The following is a 13,361-nucleotide window of genomic DNA, read 5'->3' on the forward strand; positions in this document are numbered from 1 at the left end:
AACAGCAGTACTTTGTATATGGTATCTAGTTGAATCCTTTTACCACAACCCTGGGAGGTAGGTACTTTTGTATCATCCTCATTTTCCAAATGAGGCCACTGAGACAGAGAGGGTGCAGGACTGGCCTTGGGTCACATAGCTGATAAGGTAGAATGTGACTAAAGTTACAGGATTTGAAGAGGCAGGATTTGAATTCAGATCTTTCTGGCTCCAAGTCTGGTACACCATCCATGACCCCATCTGGCTGCCTAGTTATCCACATTCACTTTACCTTTGAATCTCTTTCCTATCCTGGAAAAATCATAGAACTTTACAGTTGAGTCATCTCAAGGGCCATCTTGTCCAGCCCTTCTCAAAATAAGACTCCTTGCTAAAGCAGAGCTGAAAGGTGATGGATAATCCAACCTTTGTTTGAAGACCTCTAGTTGGGGTAGAGGCTACTTCCTCCCTTTAAGATTGAGCCCATCCACTTGCATCAAGCTTAAATCTACCAACTCTACAACTTACACATATTATTCCTAGATTTGTCCCCTGGGGTCTGCAAAGCCAGTCTGCCTAATCCTTCCACATGTGTAATGTCCCTCTTTAGTTTTCTCTTCTACAGGCTAAGCCTAACCCATTCTATCAACTCAGTGTCACGTGGCATGATATTAAGACCCTTAACCTCTTTATCATCTGGATGTCTCCTAAAATGTGGGACACAATGCTCCTTCCATATGTGGTCTAACTGAGGAAACTAGCATCTCCCATGTTTTGGGCACCATGCATCTCTCTGCTGCCCATGATTGCATTGGCTTTTTTAGCTGGCATTTCACGTAGTCATATTGATTCATTGAGCTTTCAGTCCATTGAAATACTAAGACCATTTTCAGACAAGCTGTCATCCAGCTCTTTGTCCCCATATCCTATTTGTGAGGTTGATAGTTTGAACCTTAGTCCAAGATTTTACATATTATCTCTTTTTAATAATATCATCTCATTAGATTTAATCCTTGAGGGTAGTAACTACTTTGTTTAAGTTTTTGTATCCCAAGTACCAAGGACAGTACCTAGCAGTAATAGGTCCTTAATAAATTCTCATTGACTGAACCCAACATTATAGTCTTTTGAGATTCTTTTGGATCTCGATTCTGTCATCAAGTGAGTTAACTATCCCTTTTAGCTTTCTGTCATCAGCAGATGTGATAGGCATGCCACTTTTTATACCTTTATCAGAGTCATTGATCAAAATATCAAATAGTATAAGGCCAAGCACAGATCTCTGGAGCCCTCCGTTAGAGACTGACTTTCAAGTTGGCATCAGTTCATTAATGATTACTCTTTGGGTCTGGTTTTTCATTAAGTTCTGCATCTCTCTGTTTTGTCTACCAGAATAAGATGAGAGGTTTTGTCAAATGCTTTGCTTAAAATAGAGGTAAACTATATATCTCTAGCAGTCGTCTGATCTTGTCTGGTAATACCCTGTCAATAAAGGAAAAGAGGTTGTCCTGCCATGAGCGAGTCTGGAAGAAATTATGTTGGCCCTTTCTAGTCACTGATGCCTTTTTAAGATAATGATAATTATAGTATCAGGCATCAGTCACCTTGCATTTATTAAGCACCTCCTGTGTGCCAGCCACTGTACCAGGTGCTGGGGGTACAAAAGCAAAAATGAAACAGTGAATAACTTCAAGGAGCTTACATTCTGTTGGGGAAAATACATTTGTACATAAATACAGGGTAATGATATTAGCACCTGGGAGGATCAGGAAGGACCTCACGGAGGAGGGGGTGTTTGAGAGGAGCTTTGGAAGGAAGCTGGAGAGTCTGAGAGGCAGAGGTAAGGAAGGACAGTGAAGGCCAGCATGGGGAACAGCCTGGGCTGAAGAGTCATGTAAACGGGATGTGGAAATGTCGTGTAAGAAGAGCAAGAAAGCCAGTTTGTCTGGACTGAAGAATGGTGACCTAGTGAAAAGGTTAGAGAGTTGGATGGCAGCCGAACTGTGCCCCAGAGAGGAGTTATAGCTTATCCTAGAGGCATGGGGAGGTCACTGAAGGTGAGGGGGGCAGCTAGGTGGCGCAGTGGATGGAGCACCAGCCCTGCAGTCAGGAGAACCTGAGTTCAAATGTGGCCTCAGACCAAACACTTGATACTTACTAGCTGTGTGACCCTGGATAAGTCACATAACCTCTGTTTGCCTTAATGCACTGGGGAAGGAAATGGCAAGCCACTGCAGTATCTTTGCCAGGAAGACCCCAGACCGTATGGTCTATGGGGCCGCAAAGAGTTGGACGTGACTGAACACTGGCAACCGGTAGTGATGACTGCACTGCCTCCCAAGATCTTTGGTTCCTTCAGCAAGATTTCACACTTTCACAACTCCTTGTAGATTCCGTCTGGCCTTATCATTTGTGCCCGAGGGAATCACCAGGAGCGCGTACTTGGCTTCCCTACCCTACTGAGTTGTGGAGAAGAAATCACTTTGTGGCTATGAAAATATTATGTAAATGTGAGGTGGTAGGGCAGCTCAGGTGTGAAGCAGATAGAACTCTGTATCTGGAGTTGAGAAGCTGAGTTCAAATTCAACCACAGACACTGCCTGCCTGTGTGACCCTCTCAGCCTCCATTTCCTCATCTGTAAAATGAGAATGAATAATAGCACCTACCTCCCAGGGTGGTTGTGAGGATAAAGTGACATAATATTTGTAAAGCACTCCGAAAATGCCAGATTGTTTAAATGCTAGCTCGCAGGGATGGCGGAGGAAAACGTTGATGGAAGATGAAGATCTGTGTTAATTTTTAAATTTTTGGTCTTCTACTATATCAAATTAGGAGTTGACTTACCTTCCTTAAAAGTGTTTTGAGAGAACCCACTGAGGAAAAGGAAATGATAGCCCCCATGGTGATATTATTTATTGCCCCAAGGATGATACACACTTAAGTTAGGTCATTTTTAATGGACCATGTTTCTCATTTGGATGATAGGTTATTAATCCAATAGGATGGGATGGATTTGGATTACCTGCTGAAAACGCAGCAATTGAGCACCATCTGCATCCACAAAGCTGGACACAAAGGTATGCGTTTTTGTTTTTACTGAAATCACTACTTTTTAATTTGTGGTTTACTTTTGTTATCTTGTAGTTCATGTTAGAAACTTATTCTTCAACCAATAGAAGACTACCATCCCGGAGATGATATAGAGTAGTGTGGGAAGTATAGGGAACTTAGAATCCAGAGACATGAGTTCAAATTCTGACTCAAGCCAGGTGGCAAGTCACAGGACCTTTCTCAGCCTGGGTTTCTCATCTGTAAGGTGAAGATAATGATATTTGTGCTCCCTGCCTTCTAGGACTTTTGTTGTGGAAGGGCCTTATCAACCTTACTGGTAGATATGAGCTGAGATAAGAACTAAATCAACAGAAATTGTGGGTTCCAATTCTGAAATGAGTATATGGCCTTTCCTTTGAAGATATCTAAAGAATAACTTTAAGATGTATGAAGTACCTGCACATTCATGTGTCATTCCTTCCTTTAAGTAATTTTAGATTTTAGGGGGAAAAATCTATGTTAAAATACTTCCATGATTTCCTCTTATTTTCTGCATTTTCTGCATTTGAGTTGATGTCTGTGAAAATCTGTGTGGTACATTTCTGTTAGAAAAATTCTACATTGTGTTTTTATATATTTTTTTTAAAATAAAATTTTGTTGATATTTTTTATTATTATATAGCCCAAATTTCCCTTTGTATCTCTCCTCTCCCTCCCTCCTAGAGAACTATGTCATATGAGGAATTATTACACATTTATTTAATTAAACTTTCCTTACTTTGCTTTACAGTAATATTAAACACATGAGGGAACAGCTTGATAAACTAGGCCTGTGTTTCAGCTGGGATCGGGTAAGTTCCCCCTTGTCTCTTTTTCCTGCAGGATGTATTGATTTCAAATGAATTTATATTTATCATGTAGAAATATTGCATATAATTATAGCTTTGCTCAGTAAACTCCTCTCCTCCATATTTTGGCAAGAGAGACTGTCCATATTGGATGGATGGCCATAAATCAAGAGACTGATCCAACTTTTACTGAGGTCCTATTGGGGTCTGTGCACTTATTGGGTGCTGAGGAACATGCCGAGATGAATGAGATATGGTTACTGCCAACATGATGTTCACCTCATTATCTAATAAGGGGAAATTGAAGCAGCTAAGATATTTTAATTTCCTGTTTAGTGGTGCCTGGTGGCAAAAACTTTCTCCAAGAAATGTGTGCCTATGCACGTGAAAATTCTTCAGTGATGGTTCCCGAACTCATGCTAGGAGCAGCGTTCTGAAATGCTGCCTGGATTTAGGTAAAGGTGGCAGCTCAGCTCAGCTCAGTTTGTTTGAGTGATTAGGCTCTGATTTCCCAATTTTTTTCTAGGTGCTAACATACAGAGCGATAGTATAATGATATAGTATAATGACTCCTCTTGATAAATAACCTTCCTTGAAAAAGACTTTCAAAAATACATATTTTACCAGTGGATCAGAGCAGGAGCTGGGAAGCCATCACTGAAGAATTTTCACGTTTATATGTAAATGCGTTCTCTCTCTCTCTCTCTCTCTCTCTCTCTCTCTCCCTCTCTCCCTCTCTCTCTCTCTCTCTTTCTAAATATTACCCATCTTCAAAGGTCACCCCAGAATTGAAATGTTAGAAGTGTATTTGCATAGGTGAGCCCTGCTTCTGTTTTGTTCCTACTTCACATATCCCTGTTTTCGTGAGAATGGAGCTGTTAATAGCACTGTAATCTGAAGCATCTTATTGTGGCCGTGATGCAGAACCCTGAGATGAAAGCAGACCCAGGTTTTAGTCTTTGTTCTGCTGCTGAGCTCTTAGGCAAATCCCTTCACCACTCTAGCCTCCCTTGTATTTTCATCTATCAAATGAGGGGGTTGGAGTAGTTTGCCCCCAGTCCTAATGTTCCGTGCTTAATAGTTTGTGATTTATTATGAACCCTAAGGAGCACAAAAAGCAACCCAAATTGAAAGCTCACTTGCATCTCATAGGGTGGTTGTAAGGATCACATGATCCTCACAAACGTAAAGTGCTTTGCAAATCTTGAAAAAAAGAATGAGATGAATGTTTGTTAATTAGCTGTTTTCATAATTTATTGTGTCATCTGGTACTTGCCACTTCTGTTACCTTCCCACGGTCTTCTTGAGGAATGTATTGATGATGTACTTGTGTGAGGTTTCTGAGTAGGGTGTAAACCACATCCTCATCATTGTTATTAATGCATCAAACTTAGCCAAAGGTCACGGACCAGGTGAAGCCTCCAGAAATCCACCCTGAGTCCTGGTTTTATCATTGGCTTGCTGTTTGTTTCAGGCCCTCGGGCAGGTTATCATCTTCTGTAATGAATAAAGTAGGAAAAATCCAAATAGCTTTAAGTGAGGTTAGAATTGGATTCTTTGAACATTTCAGGGCTTAGGTTGTTAACTCATTGAGTGCAGTATCCCTGTGAAACCAGTCTCCCTGGCTCTGACTCTGTGCATGAGCCTCTCAGACTCTATGACAGATATTCAGTCTACTCAAAGTAGCACGATGGAAAGAGAACATTTTTCTTGACAGTTGATCAAACTTGTGCCCTTTTGCACCTTCCTTGTCTACTAAACCAGGGACATTCATTAAAATAATTTTTAAAGGTAATCTGGCTTTAAAAAAAAAGTAATCTAGCTTGCATTTAGCAGCAGGCTTTAGAAAAAAGCTAGCTAGGGCAGCTAGGTGGCACAGTGGATAGAGAGCACTGGCCCTGGATTCAGTGGGACCTGAGTTCAAATCTGGCCTCAGTCACATAACACTTACTAGCCGTGTGACCCTGGGCAAGTCACTTAACCCCATTGCCTAACCAAAAAGCAAAAAAAAAAAAAAAGCTAGCTTAAAATGGTAATCAGGTTATGGTCCAGTTTAAAAGCTGAGTCTCCCACCTTGTGCCCTCTGGGTCACTAGCTCGGAGGCTGTGGTGTGGTGCAGTGAAGAGTTAGAAGACCTGAATTCAGAGCCCAGAGCAAGACCTTGGGCAGCTTCCTTCCTTCCTTCCTCTCAGCCTCCATTTTCTGGTCTGTAAAATGAAAGGGATTTGTACATTTGTTTTCTTCCGACTCCATAGCTATGAATCTGTCAACTTACACGGACAGGGTGGTAGACAAACTAGTTAGGTTTTGAGCCTTTCTTTAACATTCTACTTCCACATGACTTGTTAAGGCTGTAGACAATAAAACATTTCCTAGGTAGTAGGGATGATGCTTCAGGCCATAATTTTTGCCCCTGTGCTATTATTTGTTTTTGGATGTTATTCTCAGAGCTGCTTTATCACCTTGGGAGGGGGAATGTAGGAGGCAGAAAAGTCTATCTAAATGGCAGCGCTTGTAAAAGTGTCTTTTGAGACCAAGGTAAAATAAAATAAAATTCTCAAGATGCAATTATGGCAATTTGTGAACACTTTATAAAATAATTGGATATATTTACAAGTTGAAAGAATAGACTATTTTGCTTTCAGACACTCAGTGTCTGTGGCTTCAATGTACATAATTTGATTTAAAAGAAAAGGTAGTATGTCCTTTTAGTGATAAATCAAAAATTGAGTTTTGTCTGCATGCTGAGCCAATCTCATTCCAGTACCTGGTCCTGGTTCTGGGATAACCCAGAATAACTCCTTATTGGAAGAACCCTCTCAAGGCAGACTATCTAGGGTAGTGAACAGTAGTCCCAAGTTTCCCCCCAGAAGGACCCTAGAAAGCACGGTCAGTTCTGGGGACATTCAGGGTTTTGAAGAGCGTTGGGGGCTTCAGAACCAAATTGGATTATCACACTCACTTCTCCATCCAGAGCCTTTTGAGCTGATTCCATATTGGTATGCTTGGCGTGTGCCGTGTAATACTTCATTTATTTATTTGGACGCGGCCTGTGATTTCACCAGTGTGGGGGAGGCCCACTGAGGAGACTCACTCTACCAAAGCAGATTGGCACCATCTGCAACTTAGAATCTTGGGACAGTAAAGGGTTAAATAATTTGCTTGGGGTCACAATCAGTGTGGGTCAAAGGTGGAACTTGAACTCAGATCTTTCTGACTCTGAGACTGGCACTTTATCCATGGCGTTTCTCGATGTTTCATTATTTCACTTTAAGTGTCCTGAATTTTAAGGACATAAGATAACTGTTGGAACTTTGGGCACCTCTGATTTTTTTCTGTATGAATAATCCCTTTATAGTGAAGCTCCCTACTCTTCCACACTTTCTCATCCTGAGCGACTACTGCCCACATGTTCTCATAAATCTTCCATGAATTCAGATCATTTGGCTCAGATGAACTGTGTCTTCACTTTCTGAAAGAACCGCTGACTGCTTGCTGAGCTAATGCCTGTGATACTTGGGAGACCATGGAGCGTAGAAGAGGGCCTGTAGAACTGGAAAAAGACAAATGTCCTGATTTTTTAAAAAGAGAGAATGGAATATGCAACCTCTGGGCCAGTGAGCTTGACTCTGATACCTGGGGAAATTAGGTGATTCAAGATGTAAGGATTAGAGTTGGTTCGTGTACAATGGTTTGCAAACTTTAAAGCATTCAGTAAATATAAGCTACTGGTATTATTGTTGTTGTTGTTGTTGTTAATCTAAGAAAGAAAGCCATAGTTACAAAGAGTCGGCATGGCCTCATCAAGACCAGACTCACTTTGTTTCCTTTTTTTTAACAAAGCCACACTAAATTGGCAAATGAAGGTAATTCTATAGTTTGCCTTGTGCTATTCCGTGAATAAAATGGAGACATACGGCCTGGACAACAATATGATTAGAAGGATTTAAAATTGGTCAAATGACTATGCAAAGACTAATATTAGCTTAGATAGGGATAGGGAACCCACGGCCTCAAGGTCACATGTGGCCCTCTAGGTCCTCAGGTGCGGCCCTTTGACTGAATCCAAACCTCACAGAACAAATCCTTTTATTAGGGAAGGAGGTTTCTCATAGAGTGCCCCTAGGGCCTTGGCAAGGCTGGTTGAAGTAGTTTCTTGGCCCTTTCCACCTCTTCAGGATGGTGACTGTTTTATATTCTTAAACTTCTCTGGGAAATCATGATAGTCTTTGTGTCTGTCCATTTCCCATTTTTTGGTGTCGAGAACTTGTTTAAATATGTTGGATTGGAAAGCTCATATCTTAAGCGTCTCACTGTTCACCATTTTTCTTACTTGGTGTTTGCTCTGACTCCTGTCTGAGTCCATCCTTTTGCACTGGTTTGAGGACTTTGCTGATTCATTAGGTCCTCTGGTGCTTGCTATACCTAATTCCTTCTCACGCTTTTCTCAAAGAAGGGATCAAGGATGTGTAGTGTGAGGTATCTCAGCAGTCTTTTGATGCTGAACTGTGTTTTCCAACCTCCTTTTCACTGCCCTCACCCATGTCCATTTTTGCGCTGAAGTCACCAAGTGTCGAGGCATGTTAAGTTTGACTTGTTAGGAATAACTTGTAGAGTTGTTTGTACAATCTCTTTACATCCTCCTCCTCGACAAATCGATGTCTTTCTCACCTCCAGCTTAGGTTTATTGTGAGTATTGCAGATTGAGATGATAAAGTGTCCTGGGAAGGGATTGTTCTGGCTGGCTGCCTTTGGGTGTTGTCTGTGTGCTAAGAGCACCTGCAGGCCGTTTGTCTGCTTTGCTTCGGGTGTCATTTATCACCGGAACATTAATCTAGATGTGATCTGTTTCCTCTGGGAGTGGGGTCACCACGCACTAAAAATACCAACCCCTAGATTTGTGCTTACAGATAGTGATGAAAATGAGGTGTAAAATCAGTGAGGTAGGTGCTGGGGCATGACCTGTGTCCCTTTGATGAAGCCGTTACTGCTGACGTGGAAGAGGAGGCTGTAGGCCGCATAGAGGGCCAGATCTGGAGTCAAGAAGACCTGAGTTTGAATCCTGCCTCGTAGACTTCCTAGCTGTATGACCCTGAGCAAGTCCTTTACCTTCTCAGCCTCAGTTTTCTCATTTGTAAAATGGGGATAATGAGAACACCTACTTCACAAGGCTATTGTAAGGACCCAAAAAGATAATATACGAAATACTTTGCAAATGTTAAAGGATTTACGTTTATTTTAAAAAAAAATAGAAGGGGACTTCATGGAACTGTTCTGTGATCTGATTCATTTCATGAGCGGTTGCTATGGGCTTTTTTAAAAAAGTCACCTGCTGGGCAGGGACCTGATAATGAACTTCTCAGTGCTTGGCTTTTCCTCCACGATCACACCATCTGTTGTTGCCTGATATGTGCCTGAAACCTTCCAGAACTGAGCATTCGCTTGTCACAACCTTTAAGGAGCTGTTGTCACCTCCCTGCCTTGTTCAGGCGTCAGAGGAGTGCTTTTGTAGACGCTTGTGTTCAAATTAAAATATAAAAGCATCTATTTTGTTTGTGAAATAGATTACTTTTGATAATAAGTGTTTATTGCCTGACTGATAATTACTTAATTTGAATTCTCCATACTCCTCTTGCTTTCTATTAGTGGTGTTTTTCAGTTGTTTCAACCATGTCTCAGCCTTTGTGACCCCATTTGGGGTTTTCTTGGCAAAGATACTGGAGTGGTTTGCCATTCATTTCCTTATCCAGCTCATTTTACAGATGAGGAAAACTGTGACTTGGCCAAGGTCACATGGCTTGTAAGTGTCTGAGGTCAGATTTTAACTCAGGTCTTCCTAACTTCAGGCCTGGCACTCTATCCACTGTGCCACCAAGCTGCCCCTTTCTATTTGTACACATAGTAAAAAATTGGATAGAGTTATAAATATTTTATATATTTTGTTTTCTTCTTATTTTCCCCATTAGATTAAAGCTCTTTGAGGACAAGGGTTGTCTCTTTCATTTGCTTTCTTTGTAATTCTCCACTTTGCTTTGTACCATGCCCTCTATTCAATGGATGCTCAAGAAATGTTGCTGATGATAACTTCATGGAAACTCCAGGGCTTATTTCCTGACTGTATCTCCACCAGGACTTATATCCAAACTAAGCGTCTTTCCCCATGCTTCACAAAGCACTCTGCATGTGGGGATGGATTGTTTCACCCACTTAAATAGTGGCCATTGATCCTCACTGCATGCCCTGTAAGCTAGGCAGGGCACAGTTGGGTGTGCCATCATTTTTCAGCCAAAGACATAGAGCGCAATGCAGTGAATTTAACTAAAGAATGGGACAGGCAGGGCAGATACTGTTTGAAGGGCCCATCTAGGGCTACCCCAGATTTCTGGCAGGGCTTCTATAGTAACTGTCTCCCAATGAGTTTAAAAGCTCTTCCAGCCTCTTTTGGGATTTGACTCTTCATCATACCCCATGCTGGGCAGCCTGTGGCGTGAGTGATGTTGAATGGCACATGGATCGATCATTAGTGATTTGCTGCCATTTCCCAATCACATAGGTCTCCTCTCCATTTCTTTTCCTTTTCCTGCTCACCCATTTTCTTTTTCCTTTCCTTTTCTTTCTCTTCTGCCTATCTCTGAATCCCTCTCCTCTGTGAATCCCTTTGAGCCTTTCAAAGACTCATATTTTTAACAATAATAATTATAGTAATTAGCATTTGTATAACACTTGAAGGTTTTCAGTGTTCTTTGTAAATATTTTCTCATTTAATCCTTATAACAACCTGGGAGATGGTTGCTGTTATTATCCCCATTTTACAGATTAGGAAAGTGAGGCGGACACCAGTGACATGACTTGCCCAGAGTCACAAAGCTAAGAAGTCTCTGAGGCTGGATTTGAATTCAGGTGACTCCTGGCCCAGCACGCCCTCCACTCCACCACCTTAGTGCCTGGGAGGTTTGAAAGGACTTTAGAGGCTGCCTAGATCAATCCCTTCATTTTACTAGGAGGGAAACTGAGGCCTAGAGAGGTTTCGTGGTCTGCCTAAACCCACATAGATAGTGTCCTGCCGATGGTGCGCCACAGGAAAGGAAATGTCAACCCTAGAATACCCACCCTTCTTGCAGTCAAAACCTCAGCCCACAGTCCTCTAGAGCACACCTGAAATGGAGCATCTCGCTTTAAGGACAAAGGACATGAGTGGGAAATGTCTTTAAAATTGTTGTTTAAAACCACGGGTTAATTTGATAATGTTAGACAGTGAGTAATGTGACAGCCCCCTTCTTATGAGCCGTGTTTGGGAATCACATATGTTGCCAACTTCTCCTGGGAGCAGGTGACTGCCCGCCTAGTACCTGTGTTGTCTCAGAAGACGCTTTGGAAGAATCCCATTGTCAGGAACCGAGACTGTGGTTACCTTGGCGACAGGCAGTACGTGACTCTCTGGGTCTTCTTGCAGCAACTTGCCGAGGTTAAACGGAGTTTATTTGTACGATGAGAAAATTAACTTTTCTCCTGCTGTTTCCTCTTTTTTTTTTTTTTGGTTGAGAATGGAAGAGAAAAATATAAACATATACATATATATGTATAAATCATACCTGTACAGATTTTGTATTATTTATACTTAAGTATGTAGAAATATATTGTTATAAAAAATAACATTAGAAAGTGCCGTGTGTGTGTGTGTATGTGTGTGTGTATCTGAACACTCAGTTGTCAGTTTGGAGAACTACTAGTTTGCATCCATTAATAGAGATCACAGCTTATCCAAGACTCCAAATACATCCCAGGGAGATGCCTGAAGCATATCTAGGCTAAGTGACTTGCCTAGGGTCGGACAACTACTAAAAGCACTAGTGGGATTTGAACTCAGATCTTCCTTACTTGAAACTCAACACTACTGAGCTGTCCTCTCTCTAACGTACACGTATTCTCTTCTTTAAAGTGGGACCTTTTGGCTCTAACCTACAAATAAGAAGTTTGATGGTGTTGGTGATGCTAGATAGTTTATCTTTGAAGACTGAGCATCTTAAGGAAAAGGACCTTATATAACTATGTCTCTCTCCTACTTTCTGCAAGGGTTTTTAGCATGTAGATACTTAGGAAATACTTGTTAACTTAAGAAGCTCGACTTAATTTTGCTGCTTGCTTTCAACTGTACTTGACATCATTAAGGACATTCAAAAGAAAGTCCTACATGCTCAAAAGCACTGCCAGCATTCCAGAAACATCTGGAGCAACGGCAGCATTAGGGCAATGGCTTTCTAAGGGAGGATGTGTGAATTCTGAGACACTCATTTGAAACCCCAGTCAATCACATCAACCCGACTTCCTCCCCCACCACATAACTCTTTAGTTTTTCATATTTAAACATGTTCTCCATTTCTTTTTTGTTTTATCATAACTATAAGCACATATTTTCTCCAATATATTTAATATCAGGGCGACTCAGACAACACCGCCACGCTCCCTGTGGTGAAAAGAAAGGAGGATTTGGGGAAAATGTTACAGCCATCGTAAGGTGAGAACAAACATTTTTTAAGGGCCTCCTGTGTTCCAGACACTGTGCTAGGCATAGGAAAGGGTTTCAGGTTGTTCTGTTTGTCCCCAAAGGAAAAACTAGGAGCAGTGGGTAGAAGTCATCAAGAAGCACATTTAGGATTGATTAAAAAAAAACGAAACTTCGCAACCATTGGAACTATCCAGAAGTGGAATGGGCCACTTGGGAAGCACTTATCTCACAGTGTTTTGTGAGGATCAAATGAGGTGATATCAGTAAAGTGCTTAGTCATGGGGCCTGCCACATAGTAGGTGCTTAATAAATGCTTACTTCCTATCTTCCTTCCTTTCTCTCTCTACCTTCTGGGGTTGTGTAGGACTGTCCCAGAGCCACATTTTCATGGTCAGTAGCACTGGTACCCTAAAATTCTGATTGTCTCCTTGGTCCTGTGGTTTTAGCCAGAGAACTCTGGTCCTTGTGGAATGAGGGACTGCACCAGTTAGAGGGGGAACCAAAGAACAGTGTGTTTTGGTGGCTGGTGGAAGGTATGTGTAATGGAGACGTAACGTCCGTTTTACTTGTTGGGAGTGGATATCAGAGGCATAGGAGAGGTTAACCGACAGTGGAGTGTTTCTGTGGCTGGTCAGCTTGTCATGGCAGCGACAGAAACAGAGGCGGAGAAGGTGTTTACATGCCCAAAGCAAGGTTGGAACACTTTCACATCTCCCTCCCTCCTTCCCTCCCTATGTTAGCTTCTGCTGCAGACCCCGAGTCTTCCTTGTAACACAGTCATCTATATAAACAAGTAATGTTCAAAAGAATGCTAGGTCATACCCCAGGCAGCACCTCCTTGTGACCCCCGCCCTTAGTCTTGGCCCTAGGTACAAGTCATCATTCCTTGAGTGATTTCACCTTCTCAATGGGCTGATGGTAAGAAGGGTAACACTTAGCCTGCCAAGGTACCCACCCACGAGAAGTAGAATCGAAT

The 13,361-nt window shown here is 41.8% G+C and overlaps 1 protein-coding gene across 3 annotated transcripts in view; it reads left to right on the plus strand.

Moving 5' to 3' along the window:
* Positions 1 to 13,361, plus strand: part of LARS2 (leucyl-tRNA synthetase 2, mitochondrial) — a 166,141-nt gene that overhangs the window by 33,375 nt on the left and 119,405 nt on the right. For all 3 annotated transcript variants that reach the window (XM_027872489.1, XM_027872488.1, XM_027872490.1), the window contains 2 exons: positions 2,966 to 3,057; positions 3,822 to 3,882. In XM_027872489.1, the coding sequence (XP_027728290.1) occupies positions 2,966 to 3,057; positions 3,822 to 3,882 (153 nt within the window). The remainder of the gene's footprint in view (positions 1 to 2,965; positions 3,058 to 3,821; positions 3,883 to 13,361) is intronic.

This window comes from Vombatus ursinus, unplaced genomic scaffold (assembly GCF_900497805.2).
Source record: "Vombatus ursinus unplaced genomic scaffold, bare-nosed wombat genome assembly UNPS02014799.1, whole genome shotgun sequence".
Lineage (NCBI taxonomy): Eukaryota > Metazoa > Chordata > Mammalia > Diprotodontia > Vombatidae > Vombatus > Vombatus ursinus.